Raw genomic sequence first — 27545 nt, 5'->3', positions numbered from 1 at the left:
TTTGATATCTGCTCTGAATTTTCTCTACTCTCTTTTATTTGTAAGTTGGTGCTATTAAGTTCGCATAGCCAGCAAAAGAACTAGTCTTGAGCATGAAAGATCTGTAACTAAGGAATTCTTCAGGGAAAACATTCGTCAATGTTTTAGTGAAAAAAATTATTTTTCTCCTGTCCCTGAAATAATTTATTTCCTACATCCACAAATAAAATAATCAAGCAATGCCAAAATATAAGGCAGGGCAAAAAGAAAAGAAAACTACATAAATCTGTCTTTAAAGCAAATTATAATGAAATCTCTTTGATTTCTGTTTTCCCTTTCAAGCTGTTCATAGTTTTTTCTTCCTCCTTAAATAAAGTCTTTTGCTGACTACAAAAGCAATATATGGTAAATACAGGAAAATATAACAAAAGAGGTAAAATCACCTGGAGTCCTTCTTCCCAGAGATAACCACTCTTAACATCAGTATCACGGGACTTTAAATTATTCAAAGTTACTTTGATTCCGAAATTAATACTGCTATTTGACTCACTACTCTTGAGGTCAAAAAAATTCCTGTTCTGCTTCTCCTTTTTATTTTCAGAGAGGTCAAGTCATTTTTTTTTTTTCATTTCATAAAAAGTAGCTCTCCTCTACTAGCAAAACCTTTGTTTCGGAACAGAAGTTTTCCTCTGGGTCTCTTTTCTCTGAAGCAAGTTCTCTGCCAGTAACCATCTTACTGAAAGGAGTTAACCAACCAGCTGGATGTCTCTCAATGATCACACCACCTGTCCTAACTATAGGGCTGAGGTGACATCATTGCCCTTGGAAATTGAATTTAGTTCCTCAAGGTGAAGCTAGTGAATGATTTCAGACTTCACTTTTCAAATGGCTAGGCTTATTTTATATAGAATAAACTATGTCAAGGTGAGCTATGCTTGTATAATAAGGTCCATGTGTATATAGTACTTTTGGAACCTGTTTTAGTCTTTATTGTTATCTATTGTACAAGGTTAATTGTTTAACAACGATCAGATTTCATCACAGTGCATTTAGGTCCTAATCAGGAACAATAAAAGTCTATTAAGGACAGTAAACTTTATAGATATATTTCCTAAAGACATATCTTTTCCTTTTTACCTGGGTTTAAATATTAAACATTATTACCATTCCATAGATTTATCAGGCCTTGATCCAAGAATATTTGCTTAGATTATATTTAAATATAAGATTCTTTAGGGACTTCCCTGGTGGCGCAGTGGTTACGAATCCACCCGCCAATGCAGGGGACATGGGTTCGAGCTCTGGTCTGAGAAGATCCCACATGCCGCGGAGCAACTAAGTCTGTGCGCTACAACTACTGAGCCTGTGTTCTAGAGCCCGCGAATCACAACTACTGAGCCCATGTGCTACAACTACTGAAGCCCGCACACCTAAGAGCCCATTCTCCGCAACAAGAGAAGCCACCGCGATGAGAAGCCCGCGCACCGCAACGAAGAGTAGCCTCCTATCACCACAACTAGAGAAAGCCTGCACAGAGCAACAAAGACCCAACACAGCAAAAAATAAATAAATTAATAAATTAATTTAAGAAAATGATTCTTTAATATTTGTGTTAATAGCATGTAACCACATCTTCTTCAGGTAAGGTAAACAAGAAGGACTTCAGAAATGAGGTACAGGGTTTGATACATTTTGAGCACTTTAATACAGACTGTAATTATTATTTGCTTTCCTTTAGTACTGGGAATTCCAAAGCAATTCAATGCATAGACTTACCTTGGAAAAACTCATCCTCTAGCAGTGAAGCATCCCACGGAGGCATGCTACTTCCCTCCCTCATGCCTGCTGGCTTGGGGACAAATGCACTGCCAATGGGTTGATTTTCCAGAGGTGAATTGTATATTTTTGCCTGCTAATTTTAAAATAGAAAATGTAATATTATTTCTGGACTTCCCCAGCCAACATGTTCCCACGAAAATGTCCCAAGCTTAAAAGTCCTAGTCTAGGGCTTCCCTGGTGGCGCAGTGGTTAAGAGTCCACCTGCCGATGCAGGGGACACGGGTTCGTGCCCCGGCCCGGGAGGATCCCACGTGCCGCGGAGCGGCTGGGCCCGTGAGCCGTGGCCGCTGAGCCTGCGCGTCCGGAGCCTGTGCTCCGCAGCAGGAGATGCCACAGCAGTGAGAGGCCCGCGTGCCGCAAAAAAAAAAAAAAAAAAAAAAAAAAAAAAAGTCCTAGTCTAAGGACAGCAAATAAATTTTCCTAACATTTATTTCTCTAGTTGTAATGTTTTGTTGCTTTTGCAATTTGCAACTGATCACAAACTTCTCCATACCTACATTAATTCCTTTCAGTATGAGCCTCTCCCTGCAAAAGATTCCTACAAATTTACATAGCACTACAAAAATCTTAAGGAGGTTCCTGGAAAATAGGAAAAAAATTGACCTCTCTTGAGTGAGGAATGTTGTCTCTCTGGCCCCAGTGGCTGTAATTTTAGATTTCTTAACACTGTACCTATTTTCTCTCAAGAGGCGGTTAGCTGAAACTTGCGGTAGATCTTAAGATTTGTAAACTTGATGGATTTAGGAAAAAAAAGTATTTCTATCCATGGAAATCATGTAGCATGGTAGAACCTCCCAGATACACATAAGGAACTGATTAATCATTCTGAAAAAAAGGTGCTGAAAAGCATGACCTTATAATTTTTTTTTAAACCTTTGCTAGTTTTATAGGATTTAGGAGAATGATGTAGAGTTCTTTACTAGCAAATTATATCTTGATTTCATTAAATCCATCACTGCTCTACTTTTAAGTTTTAATTTGTCTTTATAACCTTGGGGAATTATCCACTCCCACACCTCCACTTCCTTTTGCCAAAACTCCATTTGCATTTCCTCTGGCAAACTGGGTCTGCCACTCATGACTCCACTTTAACTCATCCTGCCTGCATCCCTGCACAAGGCCACTTCCCATTCCAATTGCTTTATTTTCAGTTCACTTTCTACCCAGTCCTTGCCGCTTGAATCCTTCTCTTCCCCAATTTTTCTCTTTTATTTGATGTTCACTATCACATTTAATCTCATCTTGAATGCTTAAGGCCAAATCTCTAATATTTCTAAAGCTCCAGCTTTATAATTTCCTCAACACAGGTGTGTCCAATTCTAAAGCCTAGGTTCTCTTAATCCTTGCATTCGTCATAATCTAGTATTTTTATACCTGTTTGTTTTCTTTCTCAAGATCTAGGTCAGTTATTTCTTACAGAAGCCCTGCCCAAATTTCATTGACTTGTCATTTTCAGTTCTATGGGTAAGCTGTAATTGAATACATACAGAGGAGATTTAGTAATAAGAAAAATAATCCAATGATAATTTATTGGTTATTGGATATAATTTAACACACTTATGTTAAATTCAGAAGTAAACAAATATTAGAAGCACGATATAACTATAGGGATATACCAATTGGAGGTAATAAAACTAGAAACTAATCGTTTGAAAAATCAGATCAGTTACAGTTACACTTTTCTCTCTACAGTGCATCGAGGTGTTCTCTTTTGTGTCCTACCTACTGTCTCTCCAAGTCTTTATTTGTGCTAATAACAATTAGCCATGAACCTTATAAGCCCATTCTTCCCAAACCTTCAGTTTTGGTAGTTGGTGCAGAGTAGATACATTTAAGAGAATAGTAAGCATCATTGTCTCCCAACCATTTTAACATTCAAATAAACTTCAGATTTCCTCTATGTAGACCAGAGTACATTCTTTTTGGCCTCCTGGATCACATTCCTTTATAATGAATTTATAATAAAATGCAAAGTACATGAACTGAACACTCAGGTGAAGAGAAGAACCTCTCTAGGCGGGAAGGGTTTCTACCAAGAGACTGTGAATATAACATCCTTTGGTTATATTTCTGCACAGATCTTCTGCTTCAAGGCCACCCCTATTCACCTAACATATTAAGGATGTTTCCAACACATGGAGATATTATATGGCTAAGAGAGGTAAATCCTTCTGCGGCTCAGAGCACACACAGATCCTCAGTCAGGGGTCAGTCTTGGACTCCGAATCTTCCTCCAAAGAATATTCTGTGCCATAACGTCATCATAAAAGATGAAGCCTATTTCCCATACCTGGCCTAGAGGATGAGGCCCAAACACCTCCATGCAGCAAAATAGTGTCAAAATCCTTTTCCAATTTTTGATTTAAGCCTTTCTTCCCCAACTAGCTTTAATCCCCATGCTCCAAGCTCCCTACACACAGTCCTTTAAAATGCTGTGCACTTCTGAGGACTCTGTGTCTCTGCTCCTGATCTTTGCCCTTTCTCCTCTTCTTCTGGAAAATGTCAGCTCATCCTTCGGAGTCCAGCTCCTATATCAACCTCTCTGTTAGTCCTTCTCCAATTCTTGCAGGAATAATTAATTACCACAGTATTTTTTATGCACCTCTGGTATTATACATTTTATTTCATATCAAAGTTGTTTACATTCTCTCCACTTTTACTTTATCACTCGACTTCTACCCTTCCTCCCCTACCCTCTCACACATTCTAATCCCCACTCTGATCTAGGAAACCAGGGATTCACAGACACATGAATAAAACCCTGGAAGTGGACCAAATTCTAAAATAACTAAGAAAGCAAAGTATTCTACTTTGTATCCTGAGCACCTTGCATAGCATCAGCATATAAGAGATTGACTCATATTTACTGAACTGAATTCAAAGACGATGCTTCCCACAATAATATTTCCCACTTCTGAACTTCTCCAATACATTTTTGTACACTCTTTTGATACTATTTTATATTTGAACAAAATTACTCATTTATTCAGTTTTCAATATACTTTAAAAATATCTTCTCTCATTTGATCCTTAGAACAAACTTGTGAAATAGGTAGGGATTTTCATTCCCACTTTGCAGATGAAAAAACTGAGTCTCAGTTAAGTACCTTACTCAAGTCACAGGAATAATAAAAGGTGACACTGGCTACTGACACTCATATGGTCTGATCTTTAATCCTATTTTCTCCACTACATTGCTTTGTATTTTTATTTTACTAATGTACATTTCTTCAATTAGGTGGTAAACTCTCTGAGGACAGGAACCTTGCTTTAAACATTCCATACCCTCCATGCACACAGTTATGGATTGATTTTCAATATACCAAGGTAGAAAATTACATATATAGGATTTTTAGTGAAGATTATTACAGAAATTGAGACACTGAATATTTACAATATTGACTCAATATAGCATGTCTGAGGTAGCAAAGCATAATGGTTAAGCACATGAATACTAAACAAGTCCAAATTCTGGTTCTCTCTCTTAAAAGCTGTACAACTTTGGGCAAGTTGCTTAACGTTTCTGTTCTGTACCTTAGTTTCTTTCTTGGAATAATGAAAAAAAAGACAAAAACGCAACAACACCACTCCTCATCTGATAGTGGTGCTGCGAGGATTAAATGAATTAATAGTTGTAAAACACTTTAGAATGGTGTTTAGCACTTAGTAATTCCTCATCGTTAGCCATTACTAGTCTTCTGTGGTTACAGAGAATTTCCTGGAGGACTCCTGCAGGTACTCGTAGTGTAATGAGTTAGAAAAGTGTCCTACAGGATTAGAGGCCAGAGTCTCAAAATGCTGGCTTTAGGGTCTCAGTTACATTCTTAAACATGGTACACAGAATATGCTGAGCAAAATAAGGCCATTTTTCCAACCCCAATTCACTCTACTGATAACATCTGCAATTCTGACATGATGAGTCAAACAAACCTCTGTCATAGAGTAACCTCAGACTATCTGAGAACTTCTAGGGCAGCCAAACCTGTAGAACAGCTGTTGGAACTGAAGCCAGAGCTCGTGGATGTTATCAAATGCCTTGATAAAGTCAACAAGTTAATTTTTCAAGGTGTTCTTGAATTTATTCTGCATCTGTTTTCCTGCAAAGGTCAAATCCAGCATTGCATCTTGTGGCTTAAAACCACACATTCATTTCTTCTTTCAGTTTCTGAGTACTCACGTTGTGCCAGGAAGTGGGGATACACAGGTAAGCAGGTATGGTCCCAGTCTCAGGGAGCTCACACCAGCCTAGTCTGGTTATGCCACATTGGAGGTATGTTTCTAGGGGTACAGAGCTGGCATATCAGCTAAGAACAGACCCAGCCTGAATTTGTTCAGAAATAAGGAGTGACCAAGTGGCCAAGGCCATACAGTTTGTCTATTCTCGGAGATGGCGGCTACTTTGATTTTTGATTCCTCGCCTTTAAGGAGATGGTTCTCAGCTGAGGTCAATTTGCTCCTCATGGAACATTTGGCAATTTCTGGAGATAGTTTTGATTGTCACAGTTTAGTGGAGGAGAAATACTGGCATCTAGTAGGATGCCACTAAACATCCTACAGTTCACAGGAGAGGCCCCACAGCAAAGAATTATTCAGCCCAAGATGTCAGAAGTGCTGAAGTAGAGAGGAACTCTGAGCTAGAAGATCTCTAAGTTTCTCTTGTCAACCTAAATAAAAGGGTAAACTGAGGCAAGATCGAGAGATGAGTTTATTTAGCAATAGCAGAGGACTTGCAATTTGGGACACACAAGCTGTAGCGAGCTGCAGGCAAGTCTGCTGAGGGTTTGAGATAGGCTGTATTTGGGCAGGGAATGTAAAGAGGGGAAAGTTCAATTCGAGTCTGTTAAAACAGACTTATATACACTACCAAATGGAAAATAGATAGCTGGTGGGAAGCAGCCGCATAGCACAGGGAGATCAGCTCGGAGCTTTGCGACCACCTGAGGGGGGGATAGGGAGGGTGGGAGGGAGACGCAACAGGGAGGAGATATGGGGAAATATATATATGTATAGCTGATTCACTTTGTTATAAAGCAGAAACTAACACACCATTGTAAAGCAATTATACTCCAATAAAGATGTTTAAAAAAACCACACAAATGGAGACCAGCTTTGAAAATTTCCTGAGCAGACAAAACCAGTCCAGTCATACAAACAAAGCTCAGTTAGCTTATTTTGTGAGGCCAACCTGACCCGGATCATTTTTGTTCATGCCTCTGGAAACCATAAGCAAAACTTTGCAAGGTTGATAGGAGGCAATCCCTGACCAATTCCCTGTCATTTAAGAAAATTCCAATATTATTATCAGTTTTCTGTAAATCAGGCATTTATGGGAAATCAGTTTCTCGGTCCTTAAGTTTTGTCTTCCTCAGGGAACATGTGTCAGATTTTCCATTTTATGCAATGTATCCTCTGGTTCCATTTTATTTATTATTTTTATTTTTATTTTTTTTGCGGTACACGGGCCTCTCACTGTTGTGGCCTCTCCCGTTGCGGAGCACAGGTTCCGGACGCGCAGGCTCAGCGGCCATGGCTCACGGGTCTAGCCGCTCCGCGGCATGTGGGATCTTCCCGGATCGCGGCACAAACCCGTGTCGCCTGCATTGGCAGGCGGACTCTCAACCACTGTGCCACCAGGGAAGCCCTGCTTCCATTTTAGACTGAAATTCTTTCACACATTCTAGCTCTAAAAATTCTGTTTTCTGAAACCCTTTGCTTCTTTTAAGCTGATGTAAATGTTTATTTATTTATTTATTTTTGGCTGCATTGAGTCTTCGTTGCTGTGCGCGGGCTTCCTCTAGTTGCGGCGAGTGGGGGCTACTCTTCGTTGTGGTGCTCGGGTTTCTCATTGTGGTGGCTTCTCTTTGTTGCAGAGCACGGTGCTCTAGGCGCGCGGGCTTCGGTAGTTGTGGCATGCGGGCTCTAGAGCACAGGCTCAATAGTTATGGCGCACGGGCTTAGTTGCTCCGCAGCATGTGGGATCTTCGTGGACCAGGGATCAAATCCATGTCTCCTGCAATGGCAGGCAGATTCCTAACCACTGCGCCACCAGGGAAGTCCCTGATGTATATGTATAAATAGCAGCTTCCTTCTCTCTCTTTTTAAAAAAATATTTATTTATTTATTTGGCTGAGCTGGGTCTTAGTGGCGGTATGTAGGATCTTTTAGTTGTGGCATGCAGGCTCTTAGTTGTGGCATGCAAACTCTTAGTTGCACATGCATATGGGATCTAGTTCCCTGACCAGGGATCAAACCCGGGCCCCCTGCATTGGGAGCACAGGGTCTTAACCACTGGACCCCAGGGAAGTCCCAGCTTCCTTCTCTTTGAATGGAAGGTCATCCAAGAATGTAGTACAACCTCCTACAAAATGTTGGAATCCCCCTTGTACAATTCCTGCTAGGCTACCAACCAAGTGAGAGGAAGTTCATTATCTTAAATCTTGGCAAGAATCCCTGTGGCATCAAAGGCCAAATTCCAGCTCTCTGCAGGTTAAGGGGATAGGACTTTCATGGATAAATAATGGAGATCTACATGTTATACAAAACTCTTGTCTTCAACAATCGTTTCATTATTTTCTCTCTCCTACTTTTTATAATAGTTATTAACTGGGAGCTGCAATCATCAGCTTGAGTTTCATTTATATTCCCAGTTCTTACTTTTTTAGATTGACATGCTCTGAGCAGAAAAATGGTTTAAGGCAAGCAGCAATTAAGAGTGCCAAAGAAGGATATCTACTAATCCTCAGACTGGACTTTCAAATCCCAAGAACTCCAGATTAGCTCTCCTGTTTTATAACTTCTAGGTGCTCGCATTTCTTTTTATGTTCCTCATTTGTTTCAGACCCCATGGCTCTTAAATGGGAAAGGAAGGTTAGCTCTGAGCACTTCTCCGAGGAAAAGCAAGAGTACAGAAGCATCCTGAAGTAGGGCTCTGTCCTTTTAGAGAACAAAGCTGCATGTGTGCCAGTTCAGTCTACTGCTCAGTTAAAGGAGAGTCTGCATGTAGCGAGCAACTGGGGCTCATAAACAAACAGGGCTTTGGGGCTGTTGAAGCTGTAGGCATTTTTGACTTCTGGCTACCGAGTTAACAGAGACCCGGGTGTTTCAATCCTGATTATACCATTTTCCAGTGTGACCTTGAGCATGATCTTTAAATTCTCTGAACCTTAGTTTCTTCATCTTTAAATGGGAATAATAATAGTACCTACTTCATAGATTACCTCTGGGGATCAAATGAAGTGACCCATGTCAAGTACCTGAATGATAGCAAGTTCTCCATCAGAATGTAGCTGTTGTTGCTGCTGGCGTCATGGTTGGGGCTCAAGCATATAAAGGAGAGAAAGTAGCATTACTCTGAAGAAGAAAGGAGGCTCACTTTTGTTTGTGAAGTAAAGAACCTCTGTTTATATGCACTCCTCACCAGAATTCTATCTCATGCTTTTTGAAAAAAGAAGAGAAAGGTAGATATTAGTACTAAGGGCCATCAATTGAGAAATGCCTCTACCTTCCTCCTGCACTCTTAGGTACCTTCCAAAACTCCGTCTTTCTTTCATCTCCAAACCATATGAGTTACACACGAAGACACAAGTGTGTGTAGATCAAAAGTCATGATAGCAAAAAAGTAAGAAACAGAAAACTTAAAGCTTCTCAATCTTATAAGCATGTGAACACAGAGATAAATTTAAATTTAAGCCCTTTAAGTGGAGGTCCTGTTGGGTCAGCCCCCTCATGTGAACCTGTTCTGTCCAAATGCATCTCACCTATCAGTGGCTTCCTCTTTGAATACAAATGATGATCTTGCCCAGAATAGGTCTAGCACAGACCCACACTGGTTTGAAGTTTATTTGGAAATTTTCAAAGCTGGTCTCCATTGATTTTGACAGACTCAAACTGAACTCTCCCCTCTTTACATTCCCTGCCCAAATACAGCCTACCCCAAATCCTCAGCAGACTTGCCTGCAGCTTGCTACAGTTTGCATGCCTCAAATTGCGATTCCTCTGCTATCCCCAAATAAATTCTTCCTCTGTCCAACATTCTAGGGCTGTACAGGACTGACACGTGGTAAAATATCAGAGATACTAACGCTAGTCTCTGTGGACACACAATGGCTTCACTCCTCCTGGCAGAGCCTGCTGTTTGAGTATTTTAGTACCACAGCCAACTGGAAACAGATCACAGCTGGGAAACTTTGAACTCTGTAGGAGAAATCTAAGCTTCTCAAGGAAATTTCAAACTGTGCCAATGAGAATTCTATTTAAGTAGGTAGCCAATCAGGAATTACATTAATTCTGAGTTCTTCAGCATAACCTTTAGTTCTTCGGTTACTTACCAAAGCAGTTCCCCTCACAGACACAGGAGGTATGTGGTCGTCACATCTGTGAAAAGAATTTGAAATAACTTCTTTGAAGAAGTGCCTAACTTTTGGAAAATCAATAGCATGTTTGCTATTATATCTTGATATCTTGAGAAGATATATTTCTGATGCTTAGTAGGGAGACATTTCTTAGTGCACTGTTGAAAAATCTTTCAGAAACATTTTCCTATTCTTGCTTAGGATCAATGTTTTACATCTTTGTCACTCAGGTAGCCAAGAAAAATTACATAATAGTGGATTTGTACTTGAACATAGCATGAAGACAATTACAAAAACAGTTATATTTGTTGAGTGTTTACTGTGTATCAGGCAGTATTCTCATGCTCTATAGGCATGTTATCTCATTTAAATACATCACTCTTGTCAGGTGGATACTATGACAACTCTCATTTTACAGATTAGAGAAGTTAGAAGACACTGTACAAGGTACATAGTGGCTGAGTTCAGAGCCGGCCACAGGCTGACTGAATCTAGAGCTCTCATTCTTGATCAGTATGGCACACAGAATTTTCTTGTAAATGGGAAACAGATTTTCTGCTTCTGTACATTTTTATTTTAAAGAGAGAGTAAGTCAGAACCAGACTCAACAATTCTTAAGGGAATTTTTAAAAAAGCAAACCTTATAAAGATGACTTCAGGATGCTTATTTTTATACATATGTCTTATTTATTATGAAATCATCTTGAAGGAGAACAATTATGCTTTTACTATTTATGTTGCTCCTCTAAAATTCAGTAGAAGGTGAAAAATTTTAAAGACATAGGTCCAAAATTGAGATAAATTTTGATTTTTTTAAATCTATAATCCTATGCCAGGGTATGCTGCCTGAATTGCAGCTTAAGAATTAATAGACCATAGTGACTCAGAGCTCTTGTATGAAATCAAGTCCTCTCCTTCGCTAAGAGAACAGCAAAATGGAATCAAGAATTAAACAAACTGAGACTCTAGGTCAGATCAATTGAAAGTGGCAAGATGCAGTTTTCCTTCATTCAAACTCCTAGTTGCTTCATGGTTCTTGAAAGTTGAGCATAAAACCTGGGAGGCCAAGCAATTTTATATTTAAAAGATAGCAACATGTATTTTATAGTTTAGCTCAAAATTTAAACAGAAATTAAAATTAATATGGATTTTTTTAATATTATTTTGAAATACCAGCTCTACACTAATAATATTTAGAAGTTAAAATACTGTTTTTATTCATATGCTTCCTTTTCATACAGCTTTATTGAGCCTGCAAGCCTTCTACATGCTACGCACTATTTTGAGTGCTTTGGAGGAAATAAATATGCCTGAGATAGAGACCCTGTTCTCTGAGACGCTTTATGATAGGAAAGATTAGATACATAAAGAGCCAAAGTGCAAGCCACAATGTGAAAAGGACAATACAGACAATACAGAGGCTTAAGTATAATATGCTGAAAATGCAGAGGGGCCGGTGAGCACTTGCCGAGATAAATGGGAAGGCAACAGGGAGAGAAGGTGGTGGTTGAACAGGTATGAGAGGAAAAGAACAGCAGGAGCACAAGCCTGAGGTGTAAGAGAGTAAGGGAGGCCGGGAACTGGCAAGTAATTCAATTTGCCTGGAGCCAAACTGTCCAGATTGTGAAGATTCTTTCCGGAGCCCTGTGGAGCTGCCGGCTTCATGGTGTCGCTGCGCAGCTCAACACTCTCATCAGCTCAGTCAGGCCCCTGGTCTGATTTGGAGTGAAGGGAGCAGGGGCAACAATCAGTTTCTGAGGGTAGCAGGTGGCACAATTGGGACAGAGTGTCACCGAGTGGGAGGGTGTGCTGTGAGTGGGAGGATGCATGTTCCCTGACAGTGTGCAAGGCCGTGTGGATTTAGGTTGCAGGCAGGGTATAGGACTCAGGAGGCTTGGAGGCCCAGAGTCTCCATGGTCACTTCCAGGCCCACCTTCAAGTTAATTTATGTTTCTTCCACTGAAGAAACATAAGTATGCTTCCGCTTGTAGAGTGAATAAAAACAACAGTGTAATCACAAAAGCTATGCTGGTTAAAGTCCTCTGGACTGGGTGATTTCAAGAGATTGAAAGCTATCTCACCTGCATTTGCTTACAAGTCCTACTGAGCCATACCTTAAAGATCTCTCACATATATTTCCACTTCACCAGCTATAGGTAGAGCAGTTTCTCAGCCTTGGTACTACTGGCGTTTCTTCTGTGTAGTGGTTTGTCACATGCGTTATATGATGTTTAGCAACATCTCTGACCCCTACCCACTAGATGCCAATAGCACCCACCCTTCAGTTATGAAAACCAGAAATGTCTTTAGACATTGTCAAGTGGCTTTCGGGGTGCAAAATTTCCCCTGCTTGAGAACCACTGTGCTAAAGTGATTTTTCTAAAATGAAAATCTCATTATGTCACTTCTCTATTTAATGAAAAAATATATATACAATATGCACACACGCATGAAATACACCAAAATAATTAGTGTTTGTCCAGGTCGTGGGTGGGGGGTGATTTCATCTGTTTTATATATATATATAAAAATATATATATATAAATATAAATAAAGGAATGCATATACATATATAATAAAGAGAAAAAGTGATTAAGGGCTCCCTGCTGTCTACAGGATCAAGTCCAAGCTCCTTAGCATTGCATGTATAAGGTTCCTATGTTCTGGCCTTTGCCAGCTGATCCCACCCCACCTCTTATCAGTCTCACCTTATACTTGGTCACTGAACCTCAATGACCTAGATGAGTTCTTACTTTTTTCCAGTCTCTGCATCTTTGCTGTATCATTCTTTCTGCCCAGCGCAACCTCCTAACTCTTAATTGCCTAGCTCAGTCCTATGTGTCCTTCAGAAATTGGCTCTCTTTTTCCAGGAATGCTTCTGTATCCTCCAGTCTGAATTAACTGCTTCTCCTATAATGTTCTCATGGCAGGAATACCTTGCATCCACCACAGCACTCACCATATGATACCATAATCATCAGTGTACTCGGCTGTCATCCAGGCTGTCACTCAGAGGTCACCCCTGTGTGTTTTCTAAAGAGCATCCCTTCCTCAAGATCCTTACTGTCATTTGCCAGGAAACTGCCATAATGAATATACGAATAAATCCATGATGATTGTGATGTGATCAGCACTTCCTAGAGTTCTGCCCAACCATACGCAGTCATCTGGTGTTCCCTACTAGATTCTAAAGTCCTCCAGGTGGGGACTTTGCCTTATTTTCACGATTTTACCTCCAGCACTAAACACAGTATCCGATCCAGAGTAGGACTTTGATAAACAAATGAAAGAGAAGCTATCACCTCAGCTATTAGTACCATGCCAGGAATTCTGATGGCCCTTGCCATAATGAGGGTAGAAAGCTCTGTAACCATGGCTCCTAAACCTGGATGAGCATCCAAATATCCTAGGGAATTAAAAATAAATAAAGTGTTCCACTTCAGACCTGAATCAGAATCTCAAGGCTAGGGCCTGGTTATCTGTCATTATTTTAAAATGCTGATGAAATTCTAATAATGATCAACCAGATCATCTGGGAACCACTCCCTTTGTCATGCTTCTCCCTCCTGTCACCACAATCCTACTGTTTATCTGTGGACACCACACCTGGGATCACTGAAGGAGAATTTCCAGAGAAGGATTTTGCTTACTCTGATCTCTCCTTTGATCTAGGTGTCTTACATGCCTGTGTCCTCCAACTGAAGCCTAGTCACTTAGCAGGAAAAAGGAAGGCAGCATAGTAGGACATTTGGAAAGAGAGAAAAAGGAAGAGTGAGAGAGACAGATAGACAGAGAGAAAACAGAATCCAGGGAAAACAATAATCTGCCTTTTAAACTTTCCAAAATAGCATTTGATCTTTTGCTTATGTAAACTGGAGTGCCTAGGCTGTGTACATCCTATGATAGATCAGGTAAATTTGAGCACCCACCAAAAACTCTGCATCCTCAGGTAAAAAATCATCTGAAAGGAACAGGGTAGTGGGCAGGCATACCCTCACTCCAGGAGAGCAGTTGTCACGCTATAATCACAGCTGTGTGGTGAGTGCTTACTGTATGCTATACACTGTGATGGTCCTCAAAGGAAAGAAGCCAACTTAAATTTAACTGTACATGTTACTCATGAGTCTTATGAACTAGTTCTCTTGTACTTCCACTTTGCCCTAGTCCTTGGGACTACAACAAAGGAAAGTATAGAGGAGAAAACAATCAACATCTCTAAAATCACCATCATGAACTGGTGGCACATGGCTTCATACCTTTAAGAATGTGTGTAGACATGAAGGGGCCCCTTTGCAGGGACGACTTCATTGTGGAGTGTGTTGGTGCATGGAACAGAGGGTGGCACATCACCTATTCACAGTGAGGCGTACATCAATGGAATAACTCGGGGTCTGGAATAAGAAAAAGTAACTGCAGATATTGCTGGGCAGCCAGGAAGGCTGCATTTACAAGCTCATGATATACACTATTAGGTACTTGCTGAACTATGTGGAGGTGATGGAGTTACTGAAATTCTGTGGCAGGGACTGAGCTCCATATCTCAGGCAATAAATACCCCAAAACAAGACACAAGGAAACATAACTTACAGGGAAATATTAGGAGAAAGATACACAATCCAGTCAGCCCTCAGTGTCCACAGGTTCTGCGGATTCAACTAACCACAGATGGAACCCTGGTTGGCTGAATTTGTGGCTATGGAGGGCTAACTGTACATTTTGTATAAGATACTTGAGCACCTGTGGGTTTTGGTATCCGCAGGAGGTTCCCAGAACCAATCCCCCGCAGATACCAAGGTACAATTGTATATGTATGTTTTCTTGAATTTTTGGCTAGTAATAAATGAATTAAAACATTAATGGAAAATTTTCTTTGTTCCTGGGTTGTGGTAGAGTCATAGAGAGTACAGTTCAATCATTTACAAATAGGATTAAAATAATAAGGGGATAATTTGGGAAGTACATAAATTTGGGAGGAGAAACTTCAGTAGTCATATTTGAATCAGAAATAGCAAAACTTTTTGCCTTTTCATTAATTAATAAAGTCACTATGTTCCCATGGCTTTCTAGGGGTTGGCTTTCTCGCTGTGATTTGCAGAAGATCCTCTTAAACTGCTTTGCTGACTTGTTCTCCAGAAGACAGTGTGTGACAAAGTCGAGTCTTGATGCTTCAGCAAGTAGAAACCTGCCTCGCACAGGATGACTGTGCTCCCCTCTGGGGCCCTCTGGGGCTCTTTGTCAGTTCCTCCCACTGCGCTTATAGGCAAGGAGGAGCTCCTGAACCAGAGTCTGTATGCTGAAGCTTGATTCTGTATTTTGAAAAAAATCAGAACTGCCTAAGGAAAAAAGCTCTACGTAAGAATAAAGGGCCCCTCGGAATGTATGACACACAATTTATAGTCCTACCATAGTACTATGCTCCCTTAAAAACACCCTTCCCCCAGCACACACATACACATTCAGGATTTAGATCCAGATATTTAGGTCACATTCATATTTAAAAATAAAAAGGGCATATTTTCATGTTTTATCTTCTGAAACCTATTAGGAGCATAAAACAGTGCCTTCATTACATTCTGCACCAGCACAATTATTCCCACTTACAGTTTGAACATAAAATGTATTTAAAGATGGCAAATTCTGAAAACTGTAACACACACACATGCTTAAAGGATAAAATTTGTTTCATTTTTGTATCCTGTGTTTGGCTAAAAGACAGCTACAAGTCATTGTGATATTTAAGAAGAACAATCGCTAAACAGAATTTTGCAAGAGTTTCATTTTTTTCAATTTGGTCTATAACTAAAATACATGATACCCAAAATGAAGATTGTAGAACTTTCATCTTCTTTGATCCACTTTGGCAGCAACTTACAATATGAGCTTGGAAATAACTTGTCAATAGAGTTAACAGTTTCCTCAACTTTTCCTAGTTTACTAATGTTAGATTGTTCAGCTACAATAAAACTCTGCCTTGAAGAAAATTACCTAAAACACAAATTACATCATAAGTCTCAGCCACACTACACATTAGGAATATTTCTTTTCTCCTTAAAAATAATATTTCCTATAAAGGAAATACTCCTCAATTTTTAATTCCCAAATGAGAGAATTACTAGAGTTTAAAACATTTTTTACAAAGAAAAGCAACTCACTATTTGAAGAGTACTTCCTCGTAAGTGACTCTGGTGGAAACGATCACATAAATCTACATTTTGTTCAGCTCTTCACTATTTCATCAAAGACAAAAACAGCCTCAAGTGAAAGCTGGAAGCAAAACCCTTCCATTCCCCCAAGAGCTCCTCTACGAGTCAGGAGCCTCATTGCATGCTTCACCAAGCTGCTTGCTGCCTGTTGTTTTTCAGCAAGAGTGACCTCCAACACCTTTTATTTAGAGCTGCAATGCACTCTTAAAGGCATACATGGAACACATCATGTGCCAAGCCAACACCTTAAGAGGGTGGGAAGCTTTTCAACCAGGAAGACATGCTGAAAATATTTAGCAGTCAGCAAATTGCATGTAAGCAAAGCCTTGCTTGTTTTTCACAAAACAATCCAACAACGTAATGAGTCAAGATGAACTGATTTACACAGTTCTCAACTGGGAACCATCTGGAACAATACCTCCACTGCTCTCAGAGCTTCCCCTCCTTCACCTTAAGTTTAAATTCCAAGCAACTACAGAGGAATGGCTGTCCTCAATATTTTTAATGATGGTAATATATTTTTTCTCCATTTCATAATTCAGTTTTTCTCTACTCTTTGCTCATCTCATTTATGCTCATTTACTCTTTAAACTGCAATTCTCCTGACACACATACTCCCCAAGTAAGGAGTAGTTTCAATTTAAATGTAACTACTTGACCAGGGCAAAGACCAGGCTCTTGGAGCAGTGGAGAAACTGCCAATAATTATTTCTCAACATTTAATCCATCATTCACTATGTCCACCTCCTGAGACCTGTGCAGTTGGTTAGAAGTTAGATTTCAGATGAGCCCAAAGTTTCATAAGAACTTTGTCCCTTTGAGGGCTCAGCCCTGTTTCCTTTGTTACTATCTGAAATTAAATTCTAAGAACATTAAACATTCTGAACACAAAACAGGCTGGTGGGCTCTGGTATCAGATAACTAATGAGCTGTCACAGGAGCTGAGTTTAACTCACCCTTTCTCTCCCAGTGGTTGAAGCTTTAAAGTCTCCTTTCTGGATTTTCTGAATGAGAATAGAGAAGCAAATGATGATCTGAAGCTCAGCTGAGAAGGAACGGATGTTGGGTTTCTTTGATTAGGTATATTTTTAGATCTTGATGTTTGTAATTCCATAGGATCTAAAAGAAAATTGTAAAAATTTTGCATGATTAATATTTCCAGGTAAATACTCTTGGAGAACTAACACCCCCACCCATGCAGTCTAGGAACGCAGGCATCCCCACGTGAAGACCTCGGGACTAGGTGGGGCCCTGTGCCTCTTGGTTCTGCTGAGCGGAGGAGCCTCACTAAGAGTGGGGCATCTTTCAGTAGTTGCTGGGGCCTGCAGCTCCGCAGGACATCCTTCCTCTCATACCAGCTGGGACACTTTCTCAATGCGCTTTCCCCATGGCAATCCAAGGCCAAAGGTAGTGTGTTAGGGACCTCATCCGGTTCTTGTGCTGGTCTTAACTACCCCATCCTTCAGAAATTTTTATTTTGGTGCTTTAAAAACATAGTGATAGGGCCTCCCTGGTGGCACAGTGGTTGAGAGTCTGCCTGCCGATGCCGGGGACACGGGTTCGTGCCCCGGTCTGGGAGTATCCCACATGCCGCGGAGCGGCTGGGCCCGTGAGCCATGGCCGCTGAGCCTGCGCGTCCGGAGCCTGTGCTCCGCAACGGGAGAGGCCACAACAGTGAGAGGCCCGCGAACCGCAAAAAAATAAATAAATAAATAAAAATTAAAAAAAAAAAAACACAGTGATAGACTACGTGACTTTTCATATCAAAGAAAGTAAAGGAAAAGGAAATTAAGCCCTTTAGAGTGCTCCTTATTCCCATTAAAATCTCTGTGCATATGTATTTGCTACATATACGGTTTATATGTGGGTATGCATGTAATATAAATATGTATAATATATATGTATAGATAATATGATATTATATATGAGTATTAAAAATTCTAAGCCATGCTCAACATATACCAGTTCCATCATACTGTAATACTTTTGGACATGCTGAGTTTTTAAATGAGAAATTCAAGGTAAGGGGAAATTCATCATGGTATATATGGGGTTAATCTAAAAATCTGAATTGTGAACTTTTTAGATAAATTTCTTTTTTCTGGGAGTTGCAAAATATTTCCAATATATAAGTTTAGATATATTGTTACATATTTCTCAATGTTACTAATGTTAGTAACATATAACAAAAGCAGTCAATGTGACTCTATACTTTACACTGTTTTACTACTTAAAATTTCTAAATGCACTTTGTTATTCTCAAACAGTCCTGAGAAAGCAGTTTTTATTATCCTCATTTACAGACTAAAAAATAAGTGATTGGTGAAGGTGAGAGACATGCTGGTAGTCACAAAGTTAGAATGTCCAAGGAAGGCATTTGTTTGAGCTCATTTTTGGGGTTTAAGTTACCAAAGTACCAGAAGGGTGGCAGTTTCTCTACCACCTTCCCCCTCCTAACCCCCCTCCTGTCCTGTTCTCCTTTCCCTCCCTTCCTCTGTCTCCCCCTCCTTGTGCATCATCATCCCATTTATTTACATGCTTACTGTGTTAGAGTTCAGTACTTTATATGTATTATTTTATTTAATTCTCACAACCACCCTGTGAAGTAGGTATTATCATACCCATTTAAAGATGAGAGAATTGAGGCTTATAGAGAATAAGAATAAGTAATTTGAACAGAGTCACATGAATTCTGATAGAATAGAGAATACAGAGACAGACAGAGTGGAGATTTGAATCCAGGCCCTTTTTGATACTGATGCCTGTGTTCTTAACCATTGTGCTATCTTGCCTGACTCTAAACATACCCTCAAGACAGTACAGTCCATTTTCAGTTCACTCTTTTTATTGTGAATTTTGCCCCTTATGATTTAAAAATAATCCTGAACATGATTGGTTAAATTGGAGATCCCACTGAGCCTTTATCTACAATGAGGTGTCCTAAGATCTCACCATTTTCTACCATCCCCTTTCTCAGTCTGTATGTAACTGGTTGTTTTAACATTTGGCTAACATCTGTTTCATTGCAAAACTTTTTCCTTTGAACTTCTTCAAACCATTCACCAGTTACTCCTTGAAGCCATCTGATATCCCTCTTTGTCTTCTGGAGTTTGCTGAAATAAAACAAAAATATCAATGCATGCTTTAAATTTCTTTGCATGAAGTGCAAACTCGTGGTGGGTCAAACTTTACCTAGTGGAGGCGTTGCATAAACTATAAGTCCAGGGGAAAAATTGGCTCTAGTCGGAGTTTCCTCTTCACCACCATGGATGTATTTTGGCTGTAATCATATAAATTCGATGACAATCTAAAAGTGTCTGCTAGTAGTTGAAATAATCAAGTTGCTGAGGACAATGTGGGTTGAGCATTGTGCAAACCTGACCTAATAATGCAACTGAATGATAGATATTTTAATGACATGGGGAAACTAGAATATTCCAGTTCTGATTACGCATTCATTCATTCGGTAATGATTAGATGTTTATTGAGCAATGTAGGCAATGGGGATTCAATGGTGAATATAACAGATAGTGTCCTTACTTGCCCATTCAGTGGTCAAAGAGAAAAGCTTACATGCAGAAAAGAAATTGTTGAATGTAATGGTCTTAGATAATGGAATTCTTTAAACACACAGACACAAAAGCCCATGAATGAGGACATGGCTAATGCTCAGTAGTAAGGGCAGTGCGATTTGAGATGGATAGGAAAGGTCATCCAAAGCACAGATGTGTCTGATGCACACTTCCAGAGTGCCAGAACTGAAATTCTGCCATTATTTATTTTTCCTTCTCCCCTGCCCTTACCTGCTTAGTCTTCTTTCAAATGAAAATGTTGCTCTAAGTCCTTAGTTAAATCATGAGTTGTGATTTTTTTTTTTTTTTAAAGCAGATCATTTGCTTCATTTCAGGAGGACCCTAGAACTGTTTGGAAATGAGAGAATATTCAATCCAGAGGGAGACTGCCCTGGACTGAGGCAAATAAAGCAGAAAGGGGAGTCTGAAGAACATAATGACAAATTTCATCAAGTGGTCAGTTTGACAAAGCTCTGATGAAAAAGCCAGGCTTGTTGTTGGGCCCCAAGCTCGAGAAGTTCTGCTGTTATTTATTTATTTATTTTGCGGTACGCGGGCCTCTCACTGTTGTGGTCTCTCCCGTTGCGGAGCACAGGCTCCAGACATGCAGGCTCAGCGGCCATGGCTCACGGGCCCAGCCGCTCCACGGCATGTGGGATCTTCCCGGACCGGGGCACGAACCCGTGTCCCCTGCATCGGCAGGGGAACTCTCAGCCATTGCGCCACCAGGGAAGCCCCAGTTCTGCTGTTTTGGAAAGAAGTTCATGTGACTCCGCAGTTGCCTTTTATCCAGGGTCCTCTGTGAAGCACAAGTGTTAGAGAGTTTGTATTCCTAAGAAAGTGGTGAGCAAGACAGCTGCAGAATGGCTAATTTGGGGTTAAAGGCAATGAACTGTGATGGTTGCAAGTCAGGCTCCTGCTTGGGGCTATGATACTGTCATTTTATAAAATAATCAAGAGGGAAGCCAGAGGCCATCCTGCCCAGACTTGCATTTTGAAAAGCATTACGCAACAGTCATCATGTCTAATCCGCATAATTTGCATTGGTGCCTCCCATTTTGCCATTGCCATCCCTCTGACACCTGGTCACTCCTGTCTCTATTGCTACTATTCTTACTAACAGACTAAGAGACCACAAGTACCAGTTTCTAACCAGTACTGGCTGCCTCCAACTTGTTACTACCTCATTTATTAATGTCATATATATATATATATATATATATATATATACACACACACATATACATACATACATATATATATATATATATATATATATATATTTTTTTTTTTTTTTTTTTTGGCCACACCTCACAGTTTGCAGGATCTTAGTTTCCCAACCAGGGATTGAACCCGGGCCCCAGGCAGTGAAAGTGCTGAGCCCTAACCACTGGATGTCCAGGAAATTCCCTAATGTCCCACATTTGTACATGACCTCTAGTTCCTCAAAAACCCTTCCAAATTATCAGACCCCAACATTCAGCAGCATCCCTGCCCCCTTCTCAACACATCCTTCTCATTTCAGAGGACAGTCAAGCTACCCGACTTAGGAACTCTCTAATAAACGTAACTTTATTATTTTTTTCTAAAGCCTCCATATAACATTGAGTCTCTTTTAAAATAATCACACTTCATTTAATTTCATCTCAAGCACTCATTCCACACTTGCACTCAAATCCATCACTGACTGTTTCTTGTTAACATTTGGCCAATGAAGTCAGAAATCTGTACCTCTATGTGAATACTCAGACAGTGTGAATTCTACTCCAGGACATGTATCTTAAAGAAATACCCTCCCACTCCCCACCCCCCGCAAAGTACATTAATTTAACTGAACATTATGCAGTTGCTAAAAATAATTACTCAGGCAATGTAGCATGTGACATAACATGAAGCAGAAAAAACAAAGTACAACATTTTATCTGTGCTTATATCTATGTGAAAATGATGCACCCATTTAGACACACTAGGGAAAAAAATCAAACACCCGGTCTCTTAGAATACAGTAATTACAGGTATCAATTCCACTTTTAATTTTTGTAAAATTATGTTTATTCTATAAGTACAATATATGTTTCTTTTTAATGTGAGTTTTTATTTATATTATCATTTTACATTATAATGTTTCTTGTAGATAGAGAAAAATATCAGTCATATTTTCACAATCCTAATGCAATCGGTATTGCCCTTTTTTTTTTTTTTCTTCGCGGTACGCGGGCCTCTCACTGTTGCAGCCTCTCCCGTTGCGGAGCACAGGCTCCGGAGGCGCAGGCTCAGCAGCCATGGCTCACGGGCCCAGCCGCTCTGCGGCATGTGGGATCTTCCCGAACCGGGGCACGAACCCGTGTCCCCTGCATCGGCAGGCGGACTCTCAACCACTGCGCCACCAGGGAAGCCCCGGTATTGCCCTTTTGATGTGATCTTTTCCTCTGCACGTTTCACATGGTTGTAATAAAATGTATTAAATATATATTTGTGGAAAGCCTCCTGCAGAGAAGATGCAGGGATACAATGGCAAGCAGAGCTGATATAGCTACTATCCTAGAGAGCTTACCGCCTAATGAGAGAGACAGATATGAGTCCAATAATTATACAAATATAAGATAACAAAGAGTGGTAAGTATGATTTCTTCATTCAACACATGTTTGAACTCTGGGCAAAGAGCGGTGAACAAGTCAAGTCCTTGCCCTCATGGAATTTACATTCTGTTGGGGTAGGAGTGGGGACAAACAATAAAAAATTAAACAGGTGTTATAAGAGCATATAACAAGGGGCCCTGCTTATATGAGGCAGAAGCAAATATTTCCCTAAGAAGATGACATACGGCCTGAAGGATGTATCTCAAATTTATTGAGGTATAATTGACATTATTATTTAATTTTAAAAACTTTATTTTACAACATTAGTTTCAGGGGTACAACATAATGATTCAATATTTGTATATACTGTGAAATGATCACCACAACAGATGTCTAGTTAACATCTGTCACCACATATAGTTACAAACTTTTTTCTTGTGATGAGGACTTTTAAGATCTCTACTCTCTTAGCAACTTTGAAATATTCAATACAGTGTTATTAACTACTGTCACTATATATAAAACCATATAGTGGTTATATGTAGATACATGAAAGGGCAAGATTTTGAAGAAATCCAGTGGCTTTTAAAGCAGAAGTATTCCAAGGTTGTCAGGGAAGTGGGTGAACATGTACAGCCAAGAGTGAGAAGATTCAAGGGTAAGGTAGTAAAAACTGGCATTGTGTTTACGTGTTACTAAATAAGTAAACATAAATAGTTCTGGCCCTTGAAGTAAGGATAACCCAGGAAGGGAAACTATGAATGACATAAAAGTCTACTCTAGGTATTACTCTAGGCATCAGTAATTTACCGCCTTAAGCTTTATATTCCCATAAGCCCTGTGCACTATAAAATACAGTCTGTACACTTGCAATGGTTGACTGAGCTTCTTGTACTAAAAGGAGCACACCAACTGTAAAACCAGTGGTTTAGACTCATTTATTTACTTAAAAAATAAAACATCAAATTAGCTCAACATTAGCAAAAAAGAAAAAAAAAACCTGAACACAAAGCAGGGGTATCTTGATGTATGAAACTTAAAAAGACAATATTTTAAGTTTCAGCTAGCCTTAGTCTGAGAGAGGTAACAGTTGCTTGCAAATGGAGTTGAACCAAGTTCATGGCCAGCCTGTACAGGGCTCTTCCTCATCTATTTTGGTTTGTTATATATTCAGCCAGTCATTTAGAGCACACGGTCCACTTTATACCCAAGAGAATAACCTCAAGGTTACAAAGGACATACAACATACATATAGATAAATCACCAGTACACAGATTATTTGCTTCATTAGTGCAGCTTGACTCAACATATCACAAGGGACTGCTGTCTATACATGTAATTTGTTCTACCCCCTAGGCTGATTAACTTGACTAAACTAAATCAGGTCTTTTCTTGCTGGGCCGTAGTCCCAGCCCTCTGCTCCAAGTCAAAATGCTCTTTCTTCATTCACAGGAATCTTAGTCTGCTGTGTGCTGTCTTTTTCCATTCTAGCACCTGCTGAATGAGTCTGTCCTCTGAGGTTCCTCCTTCTATGTTAAATTTCTTTTCCTTTGTTTTCCATCCTTGAGTAATGAACCCATCTCCCCATCTTCCTTGTACTCCCCCACTGTGCCCTTGCCGACCTTTGCTACTCACTTTTCTTTGTCCACCTTTTTCTGAGCAGGTCTCTGTCCTCATCTCTATTTTGATGACTAATTATGTACTAACCATTGAGAATGTGCTCAGTAAATGATACACAGTTGTCTCTTTATCTTCCAGTCTTTTGCCCCACTTGTCTGCTCCCTGAGAACCAAACTCTGGCCTGTTCTTGAGCTGCCATCAAATAGTAGAAAGAGCTGGTGATCTTGGCCAAATATTTAACTCTCTTGCCTTTGTCACCTGTGAAAGAGAGTTAAAGGCACGGTAGGTTGTTTACAAAGCAGGCGTCCATGGTTCCTTTCATGGCAGAAGGTATACTCCTTCGTGGAGTGACTTTGTCCCTCCTCTGCCCCCTTGAATCTGGGCTGGCCTTGTGCTTGCTTAGACCAATTGAAAATGATAAAGTGAAATTGTGAGGCTTCTGAGCCTAGGCCTCAAGAAGCCTTGCAGCTTCTGCCCTCTCCCTCTTGGAATCTTGATTCTCTGGTCTGAAGAAGCGGGGGCTAGCCTCCTGGAGGATGTGTTCATGTGCAGAGGAGGACCCAGCAGAGTGCTATCACCAATTGCCAGAGATGTGAGTGAAGCTTTCTTAGACCATCCAGATGCCATCCAGCTGCCAGACGACTGGAGCCAAGGGAGTGATCCCAGGCAAGACTAGGAGAACCACCCAGCTGAGCCCAGAACAAATGGCTGTCCCTTAGAATTGTGAGCTAATAAACTGAAGTCATTTTAAGCCTTTAGGCTTTGGGATGGTTTGTTATGCACAATTTTAAAAAATGGACACAGATGAGATTATCTGGAAGATATCTTCTCAGTAAATCTTCTCAGGAAATGATGAGAAGTCCTGACCAAAATGTATGGTCAGGACTTCCCTGGTGGTGCAGTGATTAAAGAATCCACCTGCCAATGCAGGGGACATGGGTTTGATCCCTGGTCTGGGAAGATCCCACATGCCGTGGAGCAACTAAGCCTGTGTGCCACAACTACTGAGCCTGCACTCTAGAGCCTGCGATCCAGAGCTACTGAGCCTGCATGCCACAACTACTGAAGCCCGTGCGCCTAGAGCCCGTGCTCCGCAACAAGAGAAGCCACTGCAATGAGAAGCCTGTGCACCACAACGAAGAGTAGCCCCTGCTCGCTGCAACTAGAGAGAAAGCCCACATGCAGCAACGAAGACCCAACACAGCCAAAAATAAATAAATAAACAAAATGTATGGTCAAAAGACTCATCATTCTCACATCAGAATTAAATCATTGAGAAATCTTATAAAACTGAAAAGGGGTTTAAAGCATAATCAGGTCAATCTCCCTGTCTTCAGATGAAATAATAGCAATAACAGATAATAAGGGAAGATGCTATATATTGAGCACCCACCCTCTCCCAGGATTCTGCAGTCATAATCCTCACAATGCTGCACAGGTATTGCTGTCCTCATTTACAGAGGCCAGCAGGCTGGAGCTGGAGAACTGGGATGGGTACTCATGCCTCATTTGCAAGTCCATGGCCTCATGACCTATCTCACTGTCTCTGGGTACTATTAACCCCATTAATAAACAATGCAATTGATATCAGCTCAAAGTGATTTTTCCCAATTAAAAAGGTGACAATGAGTATTCAAATGTGATTGAGAACAGTCAGACAAATGTTGAAAGCAAACAAATTCCCCAGACCAGAAAATAGGAATTACAGCTTCTATTTTCTTGTCAGAAAAATCTCAAATTTCTCAAAATTGTTCCCTTATCATCTCCTCTTGCCAAGGGCATCAATTCCACTTTTGGCTGTTCTCACCTTCCTTTCATCTCCTCAATTCACATTTTTTTCTCCACTTTTCTTATTTCCTTGGTTTCTATACACGTATCAGTTTGCTTCGCTGACCTTCCGGGTACATGACCCATCTTATTACACCTTATTCTGCCTTCCAGGCAGCTAAGCATCCTTATCTCTATCAACCATATGCTCTTGCCTTCGAGGACCGCTTCCCAAATATTCCCCAAATCCCTCACCCTATCCTAGTCTCACAGGTTCAGTCATCAGTAAACCCTAGAACGAATTGTTCAATTACACCGAATCCTGTAAAAGTGGATTTGTCATTTGAATTGTAGGAGATCAAAGCAGCATTAAAGTTTGCTTCCCACACAGGAATTCAAACACATTTTTGTTTTATATTGCCCAGCAACCACAACACACAGAAAAGCACAAATGAGTGCACGGGGTGGGAACTGTGTCCAAGTCGCAGCGTAAACACTGAGTTAGTGTCATAGCAGACACAGGATCAGTCTGTCCAAGCAAGGACCTTTCAAACCCTGAAACCCCAAGGAAACTCACCATCTTGGGAAAGTGTTGCCCTTTTGTTTTCCTGCTCCAGAAAGGTGATACTTCCAGGTCCAGATTTCTTATCACTCATGATCTAGGGAAAGCTTTAGGACAACTACTATGAGTTCTCAGCCAGGAAGAGGAAAAGTAAAGAATGCAAAAGCCCTTGTTCAGTGGTTGTAACAGCAGCTTTACAATCCAGGTCCTGGCCTCTCCTCTCCCTGTTTGCTGAAAAGAATTGTTTTTTGACAGCCATGGCCCCTGATATCAGAGGCTATTTTTTGGCTCAGCCCATAGCCAAGACTCAGAAAGGGCAGAGATTAGAAAAAAGCAAGCAGGTGTATTGAAAAAATGTGTTCTTTTGATCATAGAAAAGTTAAAACATAGAAGGAAGTCTAGAGGAAGGGAAGCTCAGATAAGGAAAAGTGATGCAAGCAGGAGACAACAAAAACAAAGAGTGGCAGGAAATAATGGCACCAGCATTCAAGCCAAGCTAGATAATAAAGCCCATTTAATCTCCCTGAATGGCTGTCATTGAACCAACCTAAAATAAAAGACAACCTTTTCTATATTTAAAAAATTGACCTGGGCTTCCCTGGTGGTGCAGTGGTTGAGAATCTGCCTGCCAATGCAGGGAACACGGGTTCGAGCCCTGGTCCGGGAAGATCCCACATGCCGCGGAGCAACTAAGCCTGTGGGCCGCAACTACTGAGTCTGCGCGTCTAGAGCCTGTGCTCCGCAACAAGAGGCCGCGATAGTGAGAGGCCTGCGCACCGGCGATGAAGAGTGGCCCCCGCTTGCCACAACTAGAGAAAGCCCTTGCACAGAAACGAAGACCCAACACAGCCAAAAATAAATATATATATAAAAAAAATTGACCTGTGCAATCTTCTTGAATGCTTATTCTCATGTGACACAAAGTCACAACAAAAGGAAAAAATAATCTAAGTAACATGAAGGATGTATACTTCCTGTACTGGTTCAGATCACAGAGAGTCATTTCTTACTGATTAATCACTCTAAGGAAGGTGCCACAGAAAAGACGAGCTGTACACACCAAGGCCAAACT

The 27545-nt window shown here is 40.5% G+C and overlaps 1 protein-coding gene across 8 annotated transcripts in view; it reads right to left on the bottom strand.

Annotated features, from left to right (window-relative positions):
* Nucleotides 1-27545, bottom strand: part of EXPH5 (exophilin 5) — a 76232-nt gene that overhangs the window by 9249 nt on the left and 39438 nt on the right. For 4 of the 8 annotated variants that reach the window (XM_060017997.1, XM_060018000.1, XM_060018001.1 and 1 more), the window contains 4 exons: nucleotides 19325-19485; nucleotides 17329-17491; nucleotides 10146-10191; nucleotides 1756-1891 (listed from right to left, as the gene is read on the bottom strand). In XM_060017997.1, coding sequence (XP_059873980.1) covers nucleotides 1756-1891; nucleotides 10146-10191; nucleotides 17329-17491; nucleotides 19325-19485 — 506 coding nt within the window. Of the gene's footprint in view, nucleotides 1-1755; nucleotides 1892-3192; nucleotides 3254-10145; nucleotides 10192-17328; nucleotides 17492-19324; nucleotides 19486-19564; nucleotides 19654-27545 lie in introns of those variants that run through there. The other 4 variants (XM_060017998.1, XM_060018003.1, XM_060018002.1 and 1 more) reach the window with 3 other exon arrangements.

This window comes from Delphinus delphis, chromosome 8 (genome assembly GCF_949987515.2).
Source record: "Delphinus delphis chromosome 8, mDelDel1.2, whole genome shotgun sequence".
NCBI classification, from domain to species: domain Eukaryota; kingdom Metazoa; phylum Chordata; class Mammalia; order Artiodactyla; family Delphinidae; genus Delphinus; species Delphinus delphis.
This window is presented reverse-complemented; position numbering and strand designations above follow the sequence as displayed.